The following is a 24717-nucleotide window of genomic DNA, read 5'->3' as shown; positions in this document are numbered from 1 at the left end:
GTGTGTGTGTGTGTGTGTGTTTCTGTGTTGCAATTTGAATGGAAATACAAAAGCGCCAAGAGGGGAGGAAAAAATGAAGTTAATTCTGAAGTGAACACACACACACACACACACACACACACACACACACGCACACACGCGCACACACACGCACACACACACACACACAATATATATATATATATATATACAGACATACAGACATATACTGTATACTTACATACTTACATACATACATACATACATATATACACACATACATATATAGTTCCATACATACATACATACATATATACATATATACATACCTACATACACAAAAGAACACACACACACACACACACACACACACGCACACACACAGAACACAAGATGCCTATACATAAACATATGTATATGCACACACTTTTAGGTCACAGTTATTATGAATGCATCGTAGGAATATGATGACTGCTTTCTGCCTCTGTATAACCCTGTATACCACTATATACTATACTATACATGAACCATAACATAAGTACCTGTAGACCGGAGGCATAACCCTGAAGATTGTCAATAGCGTGTGCACCAATCCCACAGAGGAACTCTACCGCCCCCAAGTGGCCAAATGGAAGGCTTACATACACAAGGGTTGGTTGTTATCGCGACAATCTTACGGACTTGGGAGTAAATATCAACGAATGTGACATTCAATCTAAGAAATGGACCAATGTATTTATCAGAAGAACGATGTCATCACTTCTTACCACTAACCACCGTGTTGAACATATTTCTCTTCCAATTTCCCCGGATTAAAAGTAACATTTTGTGTTTTGTTTCTCTGTCTGCCTGTTTTTTTTTTTTGTTGTCCTGAATAAATGGTCCAAAATGAATAATACAATACAATGAAATTCTGTTCCTCAGCACATTCTTTTATCATTTAAAGTTTCAACTTTATTCGTCATAAACGCTGACAGAGCGAGGGGAAGTCACGCATGGCCATGAAATGCTTGAGGCGTCCTCAACAGTGCAAGATAACAAGCTGCGTAACTCGGTGTAACTGTATCATATACAGATACTATATATATATATATATATATATATATATATATATATATATATATCACTTAACCTCACTTGTATAGCCTATATATATAGGCTATACAAGTGAGGTTAACAACACGGATAAGTAATAAAATAGAAGAATAAAATATGAATAAAATATATATTTGAATATGAACATATAAAGAGTGCTATGCGACTTGTTGAATCACAGTTCTGCAAAATAAAAATAAAAATATAAAACAAGCTATCAAACTGTAGTACAAACTACACTATACTCTTTAAACGTACTAACTTATACTACTAATGGGATGGTCATGGCAGTATTAAAGATAACATTGAATCATTCATTTATTTCCCTTCCACTCGGAGATTCTTCACATTCCCGCCGTGTCTCGTCGCGTCTTCACAGTTCCTACTCCTCCCACACTCCTCACCGCACCGTCGCTCACATTATGTTGATGATCAGCATTAATACACATCGTTCGATTGACTTCAGATCATTCATTATATCAATTTGATAAATCAGCATATACCCACTCAAACATTCCAGGGAGTATTCCTATCCTTATTCGCACGTTTTTTTTTTTAAAGGGGGACATATCACACCACCGGGTGTGAGTGTGATTTAGCCGTTACGAGCCGTTTTGGAAAATCTGCGTCTTCTGACATCACAGGTGGGCGTGTCCAACCTAGACGTGTGACGGATAAGATGAGTAACGTTTGCTTCATCAGTCCACTGGGTAGGGCTGGTGGACTGATCTATCCAGCACACGCCCACCTGTGATGTCAGAAGAGGCAGATTTTCAAAACGGCTCATAACGGCTAAATCACACTCACACCCGGTGGTGTGATATGTCACCTTTAAAGTCTGATTTGCACTCTTTCGCCGACCCATGGAACTCTCTTCCGTTGTTGTCGTCGAGGGGATCCCGGTCGTCATGGACACCGTGGAGCGGACCCCGCGGTCGTCATGGAGACCGTGGAGCGGACCCCGCGGTCGTCATGGAGACCGTGGAGCGGACCCCGCGGTCGTCATGGAGACCGCGGAGCAGACCTGGGTCGTCATGGAGACGGCGGGGCGGCTTGACCCCCGGTCGTCGTGGAGACCGCGGGGGCGGCGGCGGCGGACCCCGGTCGTCATGGAGACCGCGGCGCGGGGCGGCGGCGGCGCTATGACGTGAGGTAGACCTCGAAGAGGCTGGCCACCGAGTGCATGCGGTAGAAGATTCCGAAGGGCAGTCCGATGTTCACGACGGCCGACCACATGGTGAACTTGTAGAAGTCCGTCTCCACGCCGTGGTCGAACTGGGGCCGGGCGCCGAAGGCCGGCATGATCCAGAGCTGGGAGGGGGGGGGGGGAGAGGGTGGGGGGGGGGGGGGGGACACAGCAGGGGGTCACATCGGTCGTCAGTGTTGTGCATGAACTAGTTCAAAAGAACTAGTTCATTGAACAAAGTTCATTTTTCTATGAACTTTGAACTGAACTTAACATATTTTTAACCAGAGGCGTCACTAGGTTTTAAGGACAGGGGTTCTTTAGTTAAAAATTTTAACTTTAGATCTTTAGTTAAAAGTTTTAACTGAAGAACTTGAACTTGAACTAGGTCCGATTTTGTGAATTGATGCTTGGGTCCAGATGACATGATTATTAAATAGAGTTACTGCCCTAGTTGTGATGAATGAAACAGGCGTACAAATGATACCCACAACAATTTTGAGATTGTAGTGATGGGCAGCAGGTAATGGAGAGGATTCCTTTTAAAAGATAAGCACAGAATACTCACTCCCACAGTTTTTCTTTGGTTTCTAAAAAAACTGTTACTGGACTGAACATGAACTAGTTCAAAACTGAATAGGTGAACTATGAACGTGAATTCATTCATTTTCTTTTGTATGAACTGAACTTTGAACATGGCATGAAGACTTCAGCAGGATAGAGGAGTGGGGTTGGGATTGGTGTGACGACCACTCATTGTGTGGAAGTATATGTTTCAATAAAAAAAAAATTTGTAAGCTTAATTTCCAATTATCTGCGGACCAATACCGGCCAACGCTCCGCGGGCCGGTATTGGTCCGCGGCCCGGAGGTTGAGAACCCCTGCACTACACTATATACAGTATATAGATAGATATAGATACCTAGATCTAGATATATATATATATATATCTAGATCTAGGTATCTATATCTATATCTATGTAGTGATATGCATGCCGGCATGGCTGCCGGGCGGGGCCGGTACTCACGATGGCGTTGCCCAGCAACAGGAAGGCGCAGACCTCCTTCAGAACGCGTCTCTTCCAGGGCAGCCGGTGGCGGTGCTCCGTGACGGCGGGCGGCAGGTCGGCGCAGTGCCCGGGGGACGACGACAGCGGCGGCGACGGCGGCGACAGCGGCGGCTGCAGCGACGGCGACTGCGGCGACGGCGGCGGCGACGGCCCCGGCTTGCCCTCCATCTCGGGGTCCCGCAGCTCGCCCAGCCCCTGGATGACGTAAGGGTTGGAGAAGACGGTGACGGGCGCCGGCTCGTGGTGCGGCTCGCGGTGCAGGCCCTCGATGATGAACAGGTTCTGCAGGCCCAGCTGCACGATGGTCATGAAGGCCCAGGCCAGGTTCAGCCCGTTGAGGTAGCCCCGCGCGCCCGTGGCCACCACCGCCACGATGGTGAAGTAGCTGATGACGAACTGGCCCACGGACGCCGCCACCAGCAGCCCCACGTCCAGGCTGCGCGTGGGGTTCTTCTCCGACAGCAGGTCGCGGTGCTCCAGACGGAACACGGCGCAGCCCAGCGCGCTGGCGGCCGACAGCAGGCACGCGATCACCAGGTTGACCACGAAGTGCATCATGACGGCGCGGTCCTTGCGGGCGCCGCCGCCGTCGCCGTCGCCGCCGCTCTCCTCCGTCTCCACGTCCACCTCGTACACCACGAAGGTGGCCAGCCCCGCCACCGCCAGCACGGCGCCCAGGGCGGGGCCCAGGAGCACGTCGCGCGCGTTGAAGCGGACCGTGTGGTGGGCGTGCTCCTCGGACAGGCGGCCCACATTGCGCCACATGACGTAGGCCATGGCGGAGGCGAAGAGGCTGTACTCGATGTTGAAGGGGTACAGGTAGTAGTAGGCCTGCTTGAAGATGCCGCAGGAGTCGTAGCTGCACTTGCACTTGTCTTCGCCGTAGCTGGCTGAGGGAACGCACGCGCACGCACACACGCGCACACACACACACACACACACGAGCAGGCATACACACACACACACTCATGCAAACATACACACACACACACACACAAAACATGGAGACACAAGAAATTTTGAAATGGCTGCCGTTGATTTTCCTCCGTTGAAAAATTGTTGTACATGATACTGTATTTCATTTCTTGTTGTCTATATATAACAATATTTTATTTCCGGTGAGATGTTTCGTGAACATCTCACAAACGCACTCGCTCTCGCAACCTTAGTTGCTCTGTTTGGCAGCTACCGCAACACCATAATTACTAGGGGTGTAACAAAAACCGATTTGAATCGGAAAATCGATTTAAAAGATGCGAATCTTCTGAATCGAATCGTTCCATTTTAAAAATGTATCGTTCCTGAATCGTATCGTACCCCCATGTATCGAGATACGCATCGAATCGTATTTTATTGGAGAGATGCACACCCCTAATAATTATCATTTGAAATATCTCACTCGTAACTAGAGATGGGTCAGAATATTAGATTATTCGATTATTCGTTCCTGAGGGTCAAAGTCGATTTTTAACATTTGGACCGTTAACATTTTTTCCCATTCAAATAAACAAGAATTAACGGACGGAACTAATGTTGGTTCTGTAGTACTATTAGTTTTTTTTATTATTATTAATCATGTACAGAAAAACAATATACACAATACACAAGCATAAATATTAATATATATACATGCATACAACACAAACACTGATCACTGTTAAAGTTAGTTTTTTTGCGTTTAAGATATTGAGTGATTTCTTGCCGATGGTCCATGGCTGCCTTTGTGAATGTCGGCACACATCGAATAATCGATTATTCGTTCATAACCACCCACTGATTATTCGACCATGAAAAATTTGAGTTATTCACATCCCTACTCCTAACTGGCTCGAATCAAATCGAAATCCTTCTGAATCGAACTGAATCTAATCGTTCCATTTTAAAAATGTATCGTTCCTGAATCTTTTTTTTTCTCGTGATTTTACTCTATTTAACCTGTTTTATCCTATGTTGTTCTTTCTATATATATTGCTTTCTTTCTACTTATTTTTTACTTATTTTTTAGACAAGACCTGTGTATCCCTGGGCCCCTTTTTATCAACTGCCCTGCCCAAACCCTGACTTCTGTCAACGTAAAGCGCTTGGGGTCAACTCCTGTTGTATTTAAATGTGCTATATAAATAAAAGTGACTTGACTTGACTTGAATCGTATCGTACCCCATGTATCGAGATACGCATCGAATCGTCTTTTATTGGAGAGATGCACACCCCTAATAATTATCATTTGAAATATCTCACTCGTAACTGGCTGTGGATTGACACCTGTCCTGCCCGTGACTCAGATGACGTGTTGTTGAAGTGTTTTTAATCACCTCTCAGGATGTAGACCCTCCGGGCTGAGAGCTTGGAGCCGTTGTAGGCGTCCTCCGGTACGTCGGTGTGGTGGACGGACTCCTCGGTCACCGCGGTCATCCACAGGATCAGGTTGGTGGCCAGGGTGAGCATGAGCCCACAGCTGACCGCCGGAGGGGGAGAGAGAGAGAGGGGGAGAGAGAGAGAGAGAGAGCAGGGGTTAGGGCCACGATCGAGGACCTAATGTTACATCTGCACTGTCCTTCTTCTTTGACTAAATCTTATTTCCAGTGTTGTGCGTGAACTAGTTCAAAAGAACCAGTTCATTGAACAAGTACATTTTTCTATGAACTTTGAACTATGAACGTAACATATTTTTAACTAAAGAACTTTAACTAGTTCAGATTTTGTTGATGCTTATGTGCAGATGACATGTTTATTAAGTAGAGTTACTGCCTTAGTTGTGATGAATGAAACAGGCGTACAAATAATATCCACAACAATCTGAGATTGTAGTGATGGGCAGCAGGTAATGGAGAGGATTCATTTTAAAAGATAAGCACAGAATACTCACTCCAACAGTTTTTCTTTGGTTTCTAAAAAAACTGTTAATGAGCTGAACATGAACTAGTTCAAAACTGAATTGGTGAACTATGAACGTGAATTTATTCTTTTTCTTTTGTATGAACTGAACTTTGAACCAGTTCGTGTGAAGTGTGAACTTGCACAACACTGATTATTTCATAATTCGAAAAAAAGTTGCTTCTCTAATTCTACTGTTACTGTGATGGATGTTTAATACGCGTCAGTAATAGATCCGTTTATTCAAACCCTCATACCGTGTGATGTTTCGTTGTAGCTGCACACAGTCCTTCGCGTGGAACCACAGGAAGTACGTCTGAAAGCAAACCCGGGGGGGGGGGGGGGGGGGGGGGGTGCAGAGTCATTCAGCGGGAGCTCACCCTAAGGGCCCTAATGACCCCAAGGGCCCCAATGACCCCAAGGGCCCTAATGACCCCAAGGGCCCCAATGACCCTAATGACCCTAACGCCTCGTACCCCCGTGTACACGTCCGTCGACGGAAGAGAGTGGGCGTGTCCGACGCATGAATGGGTAAAACACACAGATCTGCGTATAACGTGCGTATATAACGCGATCTGATTGGCCGACGGATCCGTCGCTGCCTGAAAAGTTAAACTTTTCTCAACTTTTGGACGCGAGAGACGGAGACCGATTTGACGGACGGGACCCACAATGCATTTCGGGAGCGTCCCCATGTAAAGTCAATGAGATCCGTCGACGGACGTGTACAGTGGGTACGAGGCGTAAGGGCCCTAATGACCCTAAGGGCCCTAATGACCCTAACGACCCTAACGACCCTTCGTTAGACCGCCCGGGGGGGGAAGACTCACCTGGACAAACAGGAACACGGCCTGCACGACCGGAAAGGCCACCTTCACCGCCGAGTCACAGTGCAGGTAGCCCGCGTAGTTCGCCACCTTGAAGACGTCCATGATCAGGCTGAGCAGCCCGAACAGAACCAGTCCCGCTGCGGGGGGGGGGGGGGGGGGGGACACACCAACAGTCAACGGACTGCATTTACACTGCGCTGCTCTAACCAGCGGCCGCTCAAAGCGCTTTACAATATTTCCTCACATTCACCCGTTCATTCACGCACACATTCATTCACACACCGACTGGCGGTCAGTCAGCCCCGCAGGGCGACAGCCAGCGGGTCAGGAGGAGCAGTCAGGGTGAGGGCGTCTCGCTCAGGGGACACCTCCACACTCACAGCTAGGAGGAAGAGGAGGAGGAGGAGGAGGAGGAGGAGGAGGAGGAGGAGCCGGGGGGGGGATCGAACCAGCGACCCTCCGGTGACCGGCCGACCCCGCTCTACCTCCTGAGCCCCACCAGATCAAGCGTCCAGACCTGTCACCATACAGACACACTACATCCGTCGTGTCGTGTCTCGTGTCGTGTCGTGTGTCCCCCCCCCCCCCCACAACCGTATGCCCTCCGTACCCCTGAGCCACACGGGCCCGGCGTGGCCATCCTTGTACAGCACGGCGCGCTCCTCCTTGGCCGTGTACACGTGGTAGTACAGCATCCACAGCGTGGTGGCCAAGATGAGGACGATGAGGAACACCTGCAGGTCGGCCGAGCCCACCACGGCGCTGTTGAAGGTGGAGGCGGAGACCAGCGCCACGCCCAGGATCACAAGGTTTAGGAACACCGTGCCCGACAGCAGCCAGCCCCAGTTCCTGGTGCGGTCCCGGGGCGCGGCGCCGTGCCCGCCGTGGCCGTGACCGTGGGACGCGTCCAGCGCCAGCTCGGGCTCACACTCACACGCGCCCTCCTCGGCGTTCTCCTCGCCCGGCGCGGCGCCGCAGCTGCTGCTGCTGTTGGACAGGCGGTCCTCCTCCATCTGTTTGGCGTTGGTCATCCTGCAGAGGTCACGGGGATAGGTCAGGGGTGACACAGGGGGGGGGGGGGGTCACAGGGGGGGGGGGGGGGGGTCACAGGCATGTCTCCTGTTTTACACTCATCTCTCTCTCTTTCGGCGGCGTTTGGCGATGAGTGACTTTGACTTTGTGCTTTATGGAGAGGAGCAGGTTGGACGGCCACGCCCCCGGAGAGGCTGGCTGGTTGCTGCCGGAGCAGGAGGACAATGGGAGCACGCCCCGCTGTCACCCAACCAGTCTCCACAATGAAGGCCTGCCCTCATTAAGAAGCGCCTTGTGTCAGGTTAACCCTGATGCAGTGGCGGTTCTAGGGGGGGGGGGGGGGCCAGGGGGGGGGCCAGTGCCCCCGTAACTCTGAGTCTGGCCCCCCCCTGTGGCCCCCCCAAACGAGCCAACCCCCCCCGTCAACAATCGCGGCCGCAATAGCGCTCGTCCGCGATCCAACACCCCCCCCGCCCCCCATCAACAAGCGAGCCCGCAATAGCGCTCGTCCGCGATCCAACCCCCCACCCCCCCCCCCCTCAACAATTTCATTTGTGCCCCTCTAACAGAAAAGCCGGCCCCATCTCGGCCCCCCCATTAACACCGGTCTAGAATCGCCACTGCCCTGATGTACACCACTGCTCAAAAGTTTGGGGTCTCGTTAGAAATGTCTAACTTCTTTTTTTGAAGAAAAGCACCGTTGTTTTTTTTTCAGTGAAGATGACATTAAATTTATCATAAATACAGTGTAGACGTTTGTTAATGTGGTCAATGACTATTCTAGCTGGAGACAGCTGATTTTTAGTGGATTATCTACAATTGGTGTGCAGAGGCCCATTGATGATTAGAAAAACCCTTTGCTGAAAACTTGTTGAATAAAAGTGCGAGTTTTCATGGAAAACATGAAATTGTCTGGGTGACCCCAAACTTTTGAACGGTACGTGCAAATATAATTAAACGACACTGAGAATTTACAAAGCAATCTCCTTGTGTGGTCTGGATTAGCACATGTGTGCAGAAAGAGGAGACGATCACACAGGGAAGCAACAGCATCAAAATACAAGAAAGTACGACGGCGTGTGTGTCACCCTACCTGGTCTCTGGAGTTTTCCCATGGGCCGAGTGAGCATCCAGGACCTTTATACCAACCCACAGTGGGCCGCGGGGAACAGGTTGTGTACAAGGTTGTGTACATAGACGTCAATAAATCTGTTATGATCAACGCGATATTATTACCACACACACTGTGTTTTGCACATAATACCCCCCTGAAAGTTCAGAACTGTTTTTCCTGGAGAACGTTTTGTTTTCTTTTCGGACCTTATGTAGTAATCATCGGACATCCCAAAATACGAGAAACCGGTTATTTTACCGAATAACAGCATATTTTGGATATTTTGATATATAACACTGAGTAAATGTCATCCCTCCCATAAAGTTAAGAGCGGCTCACCCAAAATAAATACCATAAAAAGTGGGAGACCAAACTCAAAATAGAAGACGACTCTAACGTGAACGGCTGCACATCGGAGATTATTTTATTATCCTCTTATTTGCCTTATTTACCTCAGCACTCAAACCTCTTTCATGCGTCCACAGAGGGAGCTTTTCCCTAATAATACCTATTGATGCCTATTGTTAATGAGAGGGGAAGGGCCATTGTCACCGTGCCCAGATGGTCGCTCGCTACCCTCGATAGTCATCTATCAGGGCTCAGTGTGCGTAAAGCGGTTCCAGATCTGCCACCGAGCCGCGGTGGCACCGGGCCTGTTCATTCTGCCCCGTCACGCTCCGCCGCCCCGGGGCAATACGTTTTGTAAACTCTCTTTCTACAGATGTATTGTTACTGTTATATATACAAATGTACATGCTATTCTGTTGACACTTGGCTATGCACTTTTACGCATATATTTTTAGATATATACGTATCATATATATATATATATATATATATATATATATATATATATACGGAACATTTTGAGTTCTGAGTTTAAAGATTAAACTAAAGATTATAAATTTGAGGTAGAGTCAGAATTCTGAGAATAAAGAGACAGAATTCTGACTTTAAACTCAGAACTGAAAAAAAAAAAAAAATCCCATCTGGCCCTAATCCTCTTCTGTACGCACCTGTTTGTTTAAATCGTGTTCTTTGAAGCCTGGTTCTTGTTTCTGTGCAGCTGGCCCACATTAATAATGTGTTAATGCGGTAATAACGACCCCTCCATGGGGTTCATAAAGTAGGCATTCATTGTGCCTTAACGACTTTAGAGCTTTAGTATTCTGATCAAAATGCCTTTTTATGTAAATACACACTTATGAATCATTCATGCACTGGGCCCGCGTACTTTTATTTTCACTTATCTTTATTTAGGCCTACTTTCTTTTGTATTGATGCTGCTATGTGGCTGTTGGGGAACCAAGAATGTTTCTCTTGTGTAGGTACTTTTACAATAAGATGGAATGAAAGTAACTCTGATTCTGATTCTTAGTAGGGGGGGACGTTTCTAAGTTGGCTCCCCAAGTGTTAAGTTTTGCCAACAGGCAGTGAAGTGTTTGTTTGGTTTACTTAAATGTCCTTTAATGCCCTTTCATGCTCATTTAATCCCCGTTACCCTTTGACCAACAGCCTGTGGTATCAAACAAAGGGCATCACACGTTGTGTTAGAATATGTAGGCCTACTTTATTTATATCTAAGCTTTAACTTCCAGTAGGATATATATATTTTTAAAGATAATAGATTATTTTTGAGATAGACAGGAATGTATGGGAGAGAGAGGGGAAGCCATGCAGCAAAGGAACCACGGGCAGGAATCGAACCCGGGTCGCTGCGGTCAGGACTGGATGAATGGACTGAATGGTGCGCGCTCTACCAGGTGAACCAGAACTGTAGTCGTGAACACCGGCCACCGGGAGCAGCCGAAGTTACCCGAGCGGCCTGTGGTCGGCTTCTGGTTACACAGCGCTCTCCTTTGTCCCCGGTGCGTCAGGGCCGACCTCAGAGCGCTGTGATCGGGGGGTTTTGCGGGGAGCCAGTGGCTCAGCCCGACCAGAACCAGCGGTCCTCCGGAGGTGGATGATGATGGTGGTGGTGGTCCCACGGCATGGGGGTAGAGACGGGGTCAGCCGGGTACGATGAACGACCGTTACCATAAGGCGGCCCGGGACGGGTACCTGGACCTGCTGAAGGAGGCGACGCGGAGGGACCTGAACGCGCCGGACGAGGATGGCATGACGCCGACGCTATGGGCGGCTTACCACGGCAACCTGGAGGCGCTGCGGCTCATCGTCGGGAGAGGGTAGGCTTCGGCTTCACAGCCTGACGGTTATATAGGATATAAACGTGTATAAATGTCACGATAACAGTCGCCCCCTGTGGTGTTTATAGCCGTAGGTGTGTATGAAGCAGCCCGTTCAGGCAAACACTCGGCTCGGTTTTCAAAGCGTGTACCTGTTTTATTGAAGGCCCGCACGAAGTCTTCGTCACTTCGAAACCCGTTGACCCCTCAACTGGACACTTGACGACTTTAATGTGATATGATGTGTTGGTTGATCATTGCAATTAGGGAGAACATGTACAATTAACACGTAGCCTATCATGAGCTCGTATGAACAAACCCTAAAAACCTATTAACCGATACAAATTATTATTAAAAAGAATAAAGAAAATAATAAATCGAACCTACAGACACTCAAACAGTGAAAGCCCAGGAGATGATACAATTCATGTTTTATTAATAATGGCTAAAAGAAAACGGCTTGTTCTGCACCACATTTCAAATAACCATAGCAGGCTACTGGAGGTCCAGTCACTCGCAAAAAAAAAAAAAAAAAAAAAAAAAAAACTTGGAGACCGCAAACGAGAGCCCATCTGATTGGGGAGAAGTGGGCCAGTGGCACTCACAAAGGCCCGCTTGTCTTCTGTTCGGTCTGACCTGCTTTCCCTCCGACAAACGGAAGCCCCCATGAAGTGACCCACACTGCAGGTCCTCCCCGCATGCATGTGCACACAAATCACAACATGCAAAACAAAAGCGACTTATGTAACCGTGGCCCGTCAATGCGGGATTCAGTGCAGTAGCGTGATGCAGTCTGTGCGGGGACACGCAACATGCATGACTTCTCACGACTCAAAGCAAACACCGCCCTGCAGGTGTTTACCTCTACTACGGCCCTCGGCAAACTGAAGCCAGCCCATAAACGGGGCCGGGGACAGAGTTTGACAGCAGAGAGGCGCGTTCAGCCTTAATGGGGGGGGGGGGGGGGGGGGCATGGTGTTTTAACAAGACCAAGGCCTTCGTGAGACCCAAGATAAAGAGAAGATTGTTTTAGTGCTGCTTATAGTAGGCTATATGGAGTTCCCGGGTTCAATAAAATGTCCCGTGTGACATATACAGCACGTTTGTTTAAGGGGGCACATAAACATGTCCTGCTGTGTCGAGGCTGGGTATTAATAGGTCTACATTGATGTGGGACTATATTTAGACCATAACTCTAAACAATACTCTAGATCATAAACTATTTGTAATGCATCACGGGAAACTATCACCGCAAGGTGTACTCGTTTATCTCAGGGGGTAGGTTGTTTTATCGTCGTTTTATGTTTATTTTCCATCATTCAGTAGGATATTTGTGGTGTACTTGTGGCTCCCTGAATTCAAGCTGTTGTTGTTTCGTTAACTCTTTGACTGTAGGCCTACTCTAGCTGTTGTTGCTTCGTTGACTCACGTTTCCCACGGAACGCGCTTGTAGGAGGACAGCCTACATCTCAGGTCGTCGTGTTTAATGTCTGGCGGCGTAACACTAGTGAAATCAGGGAGCAGGCTGGGCGAGAAGACTCTAATCATTGCCCCGGTCGGGTCCGACGGCTTACCGGCGTACCAACATAAAACCTACAGCCCCGGCCATCAATAATGGATGCGGGCCGCTGCACTGGCTCCTCTGCGGGCCATCCATAATGGAGCAGCCTTTATGTGGCACCACTGTACGTCCAGCGCTATGTCTGAAGACACGCCCCCTGAACACCTGCTCAATCTATTTTCTGAGGCCGGCTGGAAATAGGCTACCATTCACGCCATTGTTTAAAGTTGAGTTCTTACGGCGGTCAGTCAATTTGCGATAAATATGATCACATATTCTTATTTTTGTTCGTTTTTGTTTTCTTATCCATTTTCAAGACTAAACTGAATCCATATGCAGTATGTAAAGACGATATGAAGTGTTATGTACCGCCACGATCAAAGTACAGAGTTCCCTGGCAATAACACTGCGGTGGCATTATGGATCCATACAAACGCCGCCGCCGCTGCTGCCTTTTAGCTCCCCACGTCTGCGGTCGACGGGGGGGGGGGTCCAGGAATCTGGCCTGACGACGTCACTCGTCCTCCGCCGTCGTGGTCCTGACTGTTGGCCCGCCCGGTCGTGGTGGCTCCCCCCTGTCACCGGACACCCCTTAGTGTAGTGGCAGAGTCAGCCGCAGCGCTGTGGTGGTCGGATTACAAAGTCCCTGCAAACACTTCAGCGCCACAGGGAAGGTGATCAGGAGGTCAGAAGGCCTCTGGCAGGCCGTGGCAAGACGTGTTTATCACCGCAATCGACGTGGCCACCGAGTACATGAGTCTGTGGCCGTTATGGCATCCATACACTTACGCACTTATTGTATGTTTGTACATCCTGGCAACTTAATGTACACACTTATTGTGTGTTGTACGTCCTGACACTTAATGTACACACTTTTTGTGTGTTTGTACGTCCCGGCACTTAATGTACGCATTTATTGTATGTTTGTACGTCCTGGCACTTAATGTACACACTTTTTGTGTGTTTGTACGTCCTGGCACTAAATGTACGCACTTATTGCATGTTGTACGTCCTGGCACTTAAAAATAGTCCTTAGCATCGTGTAGCATCTTATCCTAGCTGTCTCTGTTGTAGACGGGGAACGGGTTAACAAAGCGATTCTTGGTGTTTGACACTTGGTTCTATGAACATCCTTACTGTACCGACAGAGATATATTGTTGTTTCGCTGTCTTCTTACAAATGTACTTTATTGTAAGATGCTTTGGATAAAAGCGTCTTCTGAATGCCCTGAATGTAAATGTAATACACCTGTAAGAGGAAGTTCTGCTCCTTTTACACCTTATTATATATGTTACGTTGTGTCAAGGGGTGTACAGACGATGTTCCGTGTGGGTGTTAAAACGGTGGATCAAGTGGCAGTGGACAACGTATGGATCACAGATCAATCATAAACACACACAATGAAACCATAAATTGTGGAGGAGGAAGTTATTGTCGCCCAGACAGAAGTAGGTTACTCTCCGACTGGCTCGTGTTGCATCTCTGTGTCACCGTAGCTCTTTACAACCTCTTAGCGTCGCCAGGCTGATCGATGGCCTCTCGTTGGAACACTGGGTGCATGTCAACACGTGTCCCGTGGGGTCATGCCTAACTCTTGAGTCTCGAGGCAGGGGTGGGAGTCACAGGGTACCTCACGATACGATAGGATAGGATAGGACACATGGCCCGCGAATACCGATAACATCGCGATACAGCGATTCTGCGATAATCAATATATTGTTAGACAATAATATAACGATACGGTGCATGTCTAACGATGAACACAAAATGACTGGCATAAGGTAAAGTGCTGGAGCTCGTCTTTGGCTAGTTAACTTGTGTTCAAATTTCCCCTCGTTCACGTGTTGAGCGCCACCTCGAGCAGCAGGGAATTAAAATATCGATATCTGGGGTGTGATATCTCCTGTCAAACTCTTCATTTATAAAGCGTAAAAATGCAAAGAAATTCATTTTTAAAAAAAATGGGATAATATTAAACATAGATAATTGGCGCCAGTGTATCGATTCCCGTCAGTGACGGACTGGGATCAAAAAACGGCCCTGGCATTTGCACATTATAACAGGCCCCGCGCGGGTGAAATTGTTGACGAGGGGGGGGGGGGTTTGGTTGCGCGTACAGGATTGTTGACGGGGGGGGATATAGATAATGTGGGGCCGCCGTTGCGACAGAGGGGCCGCCCAAACCAGACAAGCATGCTGCTCCGTGATTGGCCGGCCCAAACGACCCACGAGAGGTCGCGGCCCTTCTGGCATCTGCCCAAATGCCAGACCGTCCAGTCCGTCACTGATTCCTGGTGCCGCACCAGAAGAAGGGTGACGATACATACACACATGTGCGTATTGATGCTTTGCACCCGCCGCTCCACGTCAACAATTCGGCACCTGCCCCTCAAAGCTCCTGTGCACGTCCCTGTACATACACCCTGTACATACGTCCGTATTGATGTTTTGTACCCGCCGCTCTACCGCCCCCCGCAGGGGGAAGCCGGACAACTGCGACATGTGGGGCAACACGCCGCTGCACCTGGCGGCGGCCAACGGCCACCACGACTGCCTGTCCTTCCTGGTGAGCTTCGGCGCCAACGCGTGGTGCCTGGACAACGACTACCACACGCCGCTGGACATGGCCGCCGCCAAGGGCCACATGGGCTGCGTGCGCTACCTGGACTCCATCGCCGCCAAGCAGACGACGCTGAACCCCAAGCTGGTGGCCAAGCTGCGGGAGCAGGCCTTCCGCCAGGCCGAGCGCCGCATCAAGGCCTGCGCCAAGCTGCAGCGGAAGCACCACAAGCGCATGGAGCGCCGCTACCACAAGCAAGAGTCGTCCGCGTCGGCGGCGGCGGCGGCGGCGGCGGAGGCGTCGGTGTCGGACGCCATGAGCTTCTCCAGCTTCAGCGGCAGCTCGGTGAGCCGCGGGATGCCGCCGCGCTACAGCGCCGCGAGCGTCGGCGTGCCATACTCCCAGGTCGGTGTCCCGGCGTCACGAACCAAGCATTTTTATACACACAACCGATAAGCTAACCACACACTGGGGGGGAGCTAACAACACTGGGGGAGCTAACAACACTGGGGGAGCTAACAGGCTAACCGCACTGGGGGAGCTAACAGGCTAACACACACTGGGGGAGCTAACAACACTGGGGAGCTAACAAGCTAACAACACTGGGGAGCTAATAAGCTAACAACACTGTGGAGCTAACAACACTGGGGAGCTAACAGCGTTAGTAGCGTTGTAGCGTTGCATGACTGCTTTGCACGTTAGCAGGGTGACCGTCAATGCGTGAGTAATTGGACATCCCGGCGCTGCTATTATGACCGGACTTTAATAAAAACAATATAGATATGGGGAAGAAATAAAAAGACGGTATTTCGGGGGCCCCAAAAGGCCTCTGTGGGGCCTTCTATGGGGGCCTGGGGCTCCAGGCAAGTGCCTGGTTTGCCTAACAGTACGGTCCGCCCCTGGTCATCGTCACCATTTGTTTTATCTTAATCAACACGTTTCCGTTCCACCCCCAGGCCACGCTCCACACCACGGGCCGCGGGAAAACCAAGATCCAGAAGAAGCTGGAGAAGAGGCGGCAAGGGGAGGGCACCTTCAAGATCTACGAGGACGGCCGCAAGAGCGTGCGCTCGCTGTCGGGCCTGCAGCTGGGCAACGACGTCATGTTCGTCAAGCAGGGCACCTACGCCGCGCCCTCCCCCGCCGCCGCCGCCGCCGCCGCCGCCGCCAGGGAGGGCGGCCGCCGCAACGTCCGCCACATGTTCGGCTCCGGCTCCGGCGACGACGCCATCTCACGTGCCATGAGCGTGCCGGACCTCCACCGCCACCTCCGCTCCGAGGTGGACTACTCCGAGATCAGCACGGACTCCGGCCACGACTCGCTGTTCACCCGGCCCGGGCTGGGCACCATGGTGTTCAGACGGAACTACATCAGCGGGGGGCTGTCGGGCCTGCGGGGGCCCGACGGCGACGAGTCCAGCGTGGTGGGGGGGGGCGGCAACGACGACGACGACGGCGGCGGTGGGCCGGGCGGCGCGGTGCGTCTGCGGAGCCGCCTGCGGCACTACCCCAGCGCCGACCAGGACAGCATCGGCAGCGCCCGCAGCCTGCGGGAGAGGAACTTCCAGGAGCTGCCGTGGGACGAGGTGGAGCTGGGCCTGGACGACGACGACGAGCCCGAGACCAGCCACCTGGAGGTGTTCCTCGCCGCCCAGAGCATGGGCGAGTTCGCCGCCATCTTCCGGCGGGAGAAGATCGACCTGGAGGCGCTGCTGCTGTGCTCGGACGACGACCTGAAGAGCATCCACCTGCCGCTGGGGCCCCGGAAGAAGATCCTGGAGGCGTGTCAGCGACGCCTGGACGCCATCGACGACCCTGAGCGCATGGAGGACACGGAGCTGTAGCGGCGGCGGCGGCGGCGTACAAGTGAGTACCGGCGGAGGTCTGAGGAGGACTTCTACTGGTCCGTCTGCTTTGGTTGTGTTCAACTGCATTATTCTAGAGTTGTTCCGATGCCGATACCAGTATTGGAAATTCCTCCGATACTCCGATACTGCCTAAAATGGGGTAAAATCGGGTAGTTAGTTAGTTAGTTAGTTTATTAGATGTCCCCATGGGGAAATTATTTTTCACAGTCATTCATAAGTTCATACATTTTTCGCCAGGCTTTTTTTTTTGACAGACAAACATTCCACACATTTGTGGCACACAGATACCTAATCCAGAACACCTAGACATTTACACACATGACATCAGACATTTAACACATTTGACATATGCAGCATGGAAAAACACATATACATTCATTTGGAGGGGGGGGGGGATAGACACTCACACATACAGTTGTTGGGGTACATGAGAGGCATACATTTGATTCATTTATTTCATTTATCTGTGAGGTTTTGCTTTGTTGATTATTTGGATGGCTGAGGGGATTAGGCTTCTGCTGAAGCGGGTATCGGCGAGTACGCAAGTCTATGTGCCGATACCGATACCATGCAGAGAACGTCGCAAACACCGCGGTGTCACGCTGCGCTCGTTGACTGATGTCTGAGGTGGAAAGTCGGAACGGTTAAACGCGTCGTCTCCGGCACCACGTTCGTCCGCGCTACCAAGTCGGAAAAACATGGATGCATGGAAGCTCAACTACTAAGAATCCAAATGTCTTATTATAATAAGAGATTAAATGTAAATGATCTAGTTCTGAAAAAAACATTTGTCGACGGAAACGACTATACTGTACATTGCTGTCATTGGTAAGAGAAGCCTTCAATAAGAACAAGTGCTATATACTCGGTATCTGTACTCAAATTCAGGAATCGGAATCGGTATCGGGAATAAAAAAAGGTATCGGAACATCTCTACATCATTCAACATCATAAGCATTACGAGACTTGTTCTTTTTACTGAAACGCTTGTCTCTCCCTTCTCCCACCTCCCTCTGCAGGTCTCTCTCTCTCCCTCTGTTGGGGTTGTCTTACAATGAGAACCAGAGTGACCACTTTAGAAGGATTTGTGTTTGAATCTGATCCCCTGAGACGGACCGGGTGGCCCTGACCCTGAACCAACAAACCAAATGACTCCCCCCAGACCAGTGCTGCGGAGTCGTTAGCCACGAGACCCAACGGAAGGGGGAGCGAAGCGGCCGCTGGTTCCGCCCGCTCAGGTCTCTGTACACCCCCGTGGGGTCCCATCTGAATATCTCCTGTGCCTGTGTTGCCTGTGCCTAAACATTTTTTTTTTTTAAGTATTTTATACAATAAGTGGATCTTACAATAACTATGTTTTTGTCTCAATGGTGCAATACTGTCAGGTCTTTTTTTTTTTTTTTTGGAGCACGTTAGTTTTTCCCTGACACATTAATTTTGAGTATGTTTACTCAACAGCCGTACATGTTTACATTAGGTATGCCAGCAAAGGGATGGTTTACGTTTAAGCCGATGGCTTTAAAGTCATAAATCCCGTTTTTTGGTGGAAATTGTACACGTCCAATATTCACTCCCGCCATCGTTATATCCTTCTGTGTAGTTGGAGACTAACAGCAGTTTGTGCTGTGAGAACAACATGTATTTGCTATGCAATAGTGCAGTAGCGCACAATAAAAACCATTATCTTCACAAAATGATGACTTTATGTTCTTGTTCAAACACCATATCAGCTCTGAAAGGTGTTATCTATTAGGTGTATATTAGGTGTGTGTGTGTGTGTCTGTGTCTGTGTGAAGCACGCAGGTACATGTGTGTGTACAAACATACACGCATACATGAGAATGGTTTCTAATACCAAGTGCCAAGTCCCAAAGTCACTCTCTACCAAATACACAGATTGGGGTCCCGGCAGCTTTCAGGGTTCACTGCCCAATTCCCCAGGTGACGAGTTCTTCTCCTGCTTTGTTTCCTTCTACATGACTCAAGAGTTTCAAAACAATGCTCTGTTTATTTGCTCTGTCATCCAGATTCCAGTGTAGTTCCCCGTCAATAAAACAACACTGAGCCTTCCTGGTGCATTGAGACAAACCTTCTTTATATCTGACATGTTTCTGCACTGCACTGAGTTGAATATCTACAGCTGTGTTATTCTTTACAGAGCTCACTCTTGCTCTATGAAATGACAGTAGTTGGCACCCAAATTGAAAGCAACTGGAAAAGGTGCTTTCTTGTTGCAACACCTCCTCGCCTCACAGGCCTCTGATTGTTTGCGTATCTATCTCTGATCTGTGTACAAGGAAGTACCCGGAAACCAGCTTAAGCTTTTTCTGTTTTTCTATCGCTGATTATCATCCGTGGCGTTCCAGTTCAACATAATCAACCTTTCCCACGGCATATCAAATGCATTCCCTCGCTCGTACTGGACAGACTCGGACAGACGAGCGGTACTGAAATTCGAGTAGGCCAAAAGGTAAACTAGCTGAGGATGTAGTCCCTCGTGGGCGCTGTGCGGTCGTGTATCAACACATGGTGGCTCCGGGGTCACACTGGTAGCGCCACGAACGGCCGGGGACGAACCACACCTGCTCTGTTTACCTTTCCAATGCGGGATCGGTTCTCTTGACATCTCCCAGCGTGAGCATGCATGTGTCCTCCTCAGGAATAACGCACCGATACTTTTGTTATGGGAACGAACGAAACAAACGTGTAAATCCACTTCTTCTTTTGCTTCGTTGATTTTCACCGATTCATCCAGGCCACACGTGGTGGTCCTCAAACCGTGGACGCAAACGACCCAGGCTCGGAAGTCTATCTATAGCCAAGGGGTGTCAACACAGAATCACACCCTGACGATTGGAAAAGCGACCTAGCCCAGGGCAGCTTCATTGATTGATTGATTTTATTAGACCATTTTGATGTAAAATATGAAAATCACTCTGTGTCATACATTAAAATACATTATTCTACTTTGTTTAAGAATGCTTGATTCTGATTGGCTGGGAGGAGGGCATTAACCCGGCAGGTTGCCCGCTGACTGAGCACAGCGTCATAAAATAGTAGATCAATACGCCGCTTGTATTTTTTTTCTATCACAGAAATTTAAAACATGAGGTCCATTGTAAACATAAACCTTGTTTAAAAAAGTTTCTAAAATGTGTCGGAAATCTATCGGAGGGTCAGTCGATACATGTTTCGCAAGCGAGATACAATGTAGCAACTACGTTATTAAACTAGTGATCAGATGCAGCCTTGTGTGGTTGCTATAGAAACTAATAAGTTACAGCTGAGCTAACGGGGAGCGTACCTATATGTTCCCCGGGTCCTATGTTCCCCGGTCGGTTGTTTTTCGTAGGCGGAATCCGGGAAAAGTTCCGCCTCAAGCGCTTGGATTGGACAGGCAAACTCACACGCTGACTCCTAACCCTAACCCTAAACCTAACCGTAACCGTAACCCTCACCCTAACCCTAACCATAACCGTAACCCTCACCCTAACCATAACCGTAACCATAATATTCATGATTCTTCCGGATTCCACCTACAAAAAATTCGCTAACGTTATTCACCGCAGTTCTAAAGGGGACTACTTTTTGAGGGAGATGAACTCAAACAGAGTATACATTTATTAAGCATGCAATACGAATAAGAAAAAGCAGAATTATTAAAGTATTTGAATTGTTTTATTATGTTGGCAAGCAAGAAGTAGAATAAACGGGATAATCACCTCAAGGCAGGGCAATAAACAGTTTGATATGCCCGGCTCGTGGAAGGTTACCGCCGTCCACTAGCCGGGCATATCAAACTGTTTATTGCCCTGCCTCTCGGTGATTATCCCTTACTAAATAGTCAGGGATGACACTTATTTCCTTTGTGGTCCCTGTAAGCTTGTACGTGAGTACTTTTGTTGGGTCAAACAAATGGGAGTTGCTAAACCCTCCTTTTGGAACAGGATGGATGTCAACAGCTAATCACCAACTGCCCCATTTCAGAGCGCGTGTCCACCACGAGGGAAGGGGAGTTGACCAAACGTCATGGCCGAATTACACCGTCAACAATAGTATCAAGTAACGTAGTAAGTATCACTGTTATAGTTGCTGGCAACTATAACAGTTGCTGGCAAACCCAAAAGTGGGATAAAATCAGACACCTTTTCATTCCCAGCTGTAACCCGTCTCCAACCTTGTTTGGGAAATGAGCGCTGGAAGTCGTCCCACGCTGAGAGGTTATTCGGACGGGAACTGATGGTGTGTTCCAGACGCCTCGGACACCAGCCTTCCGAGGTCAAAGCGGGGGAAATCTCCCAGCTTTCCTGCGGGCATTTCTCGGAGGCACGCCCCCCTTTTGGTCGCGCCCCCTCGGAATTCTGAGAGTAGACCGAGCGAAGTGACGACGCTCTCAACAAAAATGGCTGCGCCCGGGAAGAGATTTATTTTCTCTGTGTTTGTACCACGTTGGTCATTTTGATGTTGATTTTAAATGCTCTTACACACTTGATTACATTGCTACTTTATTCCGGTCACCAATGTATGCATTGCACGGTCCTGCTGTGCGTGCGATACAATGTAAAGTTGTGTTGTCCGTTTTCGAGCTGGTTTGCTAAAGAGGCTAATGTAGCTAACAATAACAATGACTAGTCATTGTTATTGTTAGCTACATTAGCCCAGCGGTTCTCAAATGGGGGTACGTGTACCCCTGGGGGTACGTGAAGGCACTCCAGGGGGTAGGTGAGATTTTAAAATATACATATATATTTAAAAAGTAGCATCCATGCAAAAATCCTTTAAAAATAATTATTTAATAAATATTTCAGGAAAATATAAGTATAAGTTCATAAAATTTATTTTGTCTTCAGTAGGCTATTACATTTCATTATCCTTAAAACCCAGAGTCTCCCCCGTACCGGGATGGTTCGACCCAACCTGTCACATGCCACCTGGCATCACCTGTCAATCACTTGGATCAACGATGGCGTCGTGGTTGAAGCGTAGCAGTGATTCTTTTGAAAACACAGAGGGACAAAGTGGCAAAAGAAGGCCAAACCAAAAAAGGCTTTGCGCTGGTTACGGGGGGTACTTGGCTGAAAAAAAAATTTCACAGGGGGTACATCACTGAAAAAAAGGTTGAGAACCACTGGACTAGCCAATGACATGACACGATCACAAAGACGAACGGGAACGCTATGAGTGCTACGAGACCGGAAATGACGTCACAAGTGAAACTCGGAAGGCTGGTGTCCGAGGCATCTGGAACACATCCATAACAATAGAAAAAATGAAAACCTTGGCTTGACCTTATCAGGTAGACAACGATACTGAACCAGAGACTCCTTTCTGAGATAAACAAGTCTTCTCCATTACTTATCGGCTTCATTATAACGACACATTTTCCACAACGCTTTTCCGAGAACTCATGGACACTTGGTATAAAAAAGACAAGATAAAAGGGGGAAAACCAAGCAAACTACATTTAGATTTACGTATACATTCAGCGCGTTTGGCAGACGCTTTTATCCAAAGCGACTCATACAATAACTTGCTGTCGGTACTGTAAGGATGTTCATAGTAACAATCACTTAAGTTAACCCACTCCCCGTACATAACAAAGATAGCTAGGATGAGATGCTACACAATGCTAAGTGCTATTTTTGCTAAACTATCCATAAAAGGTTATAAACACATAAAATCATTTCACTGAAGGGGTCGGACGGAACACAGGCAGGCCGCCAGGAGGAAGCCGTCAACGCTTTCTGAACAAGTCGTGTCTTGAGTGACCTTGTAACAAAGAGGTGAAAGCTTTGTCTTATCGCGATGAGTCACAATGCGTGGGATTACCTTACCCTGCCACCCCGCATTCTAGCCTGACGTCTGGGGCCCAGCGGAGGCTTCTGGAACACAAAGGGCACATTCAGGAAGCTGGCCGGCATGAAGCCTATTGTTCGGCTGTGGTCGACATGAGAGGGTGAAACCAGAGAGCTCCGACCTCCTGTGTGTCTCAGGTCGGGAGACACACAGGAAGGCGCTAGACGCCGTGACAGGGGATCAAGACGTCTGAGACGACGTCCGCGTGGTGCCACGGAGGAGGAAGACGGATCAGGACTTACGGGCAGCGGCGGGGGCACTCCCTCCCCACAAGGAAACTTTAAAAGGTTAAAGGAAAGAACCATCACTTCATAGAACTGTGCCAGAAATTCTTTACTTTTTTTCCCGAACAACGTGGCTGGTGTACATGCTGTCTCCCCTCACCCCTTCCTCCTCTCTCCTCTCTCCTCTCTCCTCTCTCCTCCCTCCTCTTTCCTCTCTCCTCACTCCTTCTCCTCGCCACTCGCTCTTTGCCCCTTGCTCCTCTTTCTCCTCTCCTCTCTCCTCTCTGCTCAGCCCTCGCTCGTCTCCTAGCTCCTCTCTCCTCACTCCTCTCCTCTCTCCTCTCTCCTCACCCCTCTCCTCTCTCCTCACTCCTCTCCTCTCTCCTCTCTCTTCTCTCCTCTCTCCCCTCTCCTATCTCCTCTCTCCTCACTCCTGGCTCCTCTCTCCTCTCTCTTCTCTCCTCTCTCCTCACCCCTCTCTCCTCTCTCCTCTCTCCTCACTCCTGGCTCCTCTCTCCTCTCTCTTCTCTCCTCTCTCCTCGCTCCTCTCTCCTCTCTCCTCTCTCCTCACCCCTCTCTCTTCTCTCCTCTCTCCTCACCCCTCTCTCCTCTCTCCTCTCCTCTCCCCTCTCTCCTCTCTCCTCTCTCCTCGCTCCTGACACAGGATGGTCTGAATGCAGAGAATGGATTACCCCTGTGGGGATTAATAAAACGATCATTATATTGCATCTTGAGGGTCAGGATGGATGCAGCATCACATTGTTCACTATCACATTGCACTCAGAAGTGACTGGAACACTGAGCCGGAACATTCTGTGAGATTTGACGTCCACTTGAATGTGTTTTTCAAGTCAACAAGTTTCAAGTGGTGTGTTGACAGTGCATACAGGGCTTTTGGTATCTCGCACTTTCAAGAGTTTCACTACAAACATTATCACCGGGTTGTTGGGGAAAATGCTCACCCATTATTTTGTGCAGATACGGCTTTGGGCTTTTTTTTTTTGAGCTGAGAGATAATCAACTCATTGTTGAGTGTTCATCGTTGTTTACCAACCCCCACCAGCCTCCATGTGTCCATTCATACCAGAACTGTACAAAATAATCGCTGTGCATACAATATTATTCACACAACACCATTATTCCACAAGCATCTCTTTTTATGAACACGTTTTCAACTTTACAGCTTACGTGTGAGAAGAATCATACTTGTTGCATTTTATTGTATTCAAATGCATGGTCATCTATTATTAAAAGTGGATGTCAGTTGACACTTGACTTTCA

General features: G+C 48.9%; 2 protein-coding genes across 2 annotated transcripts; one reads left to right on the top strand and one right to left on the bottom strand.

The window, feature by feature from the left end:
- Positions 1-2214: 2214 nt before the first annotated feature.
- On the bottom strand, positions 2215-9119 carry otop2 (otopetrin 2; the record flags this gene model as incomplete). Its single annotated transcript, XM_084489613.1, is given in 8 exon segments — positions 2215-2385; positions 3289-4220; positions 5643-5785; positions 6462-6520; positions 7035-7171; positions 7645-8047; positions 9031-9084; positions 9087-9119. Coding segments are annotated over 8 exon segments (1932 nt in total).
- A 2083-nt stretch (positions 9120-11202) lies between these two features.
- On the top strand, positions 11203-18477 carry LOC311372646 (pre-mRNA splicing regulator USH1G-like; the record flags this gene model as incomplete). Its single annotated transcript, XM_084489617.1, has 4 exons — positions 11203-11366; positions 15407-15893; positions 16445-17354; positions 18376-18477. The coding sequence occupies 3 exons, from the start codon at positions 11203-11205 to the stop codon at positions 17330-17332; spliced, it is 1539 nt and encodes a 512-aa protein (XP_084345743.1). The 3' UTR covers positions 17333-17354; positions 18376-18477.
- Between the last annotated feature and the right edge of the window lie 6240 nt (positions 18478-24717).

The sequence above is a fragment of the Micromesistius poutassou genome, assembly GCF_964030765.1.
Source record: "Micromesistius poutassou genome assembly, contig: SCAFFOLD_312, whole genome shotgun sequence".
Classification (NCBI taxonomy): domain Eukaryota; kingdom Metazoa; phylum Chordata; class Actinopteri; order Gadiformes; family Gadidae; genus Micromesistius; species Micromesistius poutassou.
This window is presented reverse-complemented; position numbering and strand designations above follow the sequence as displayed.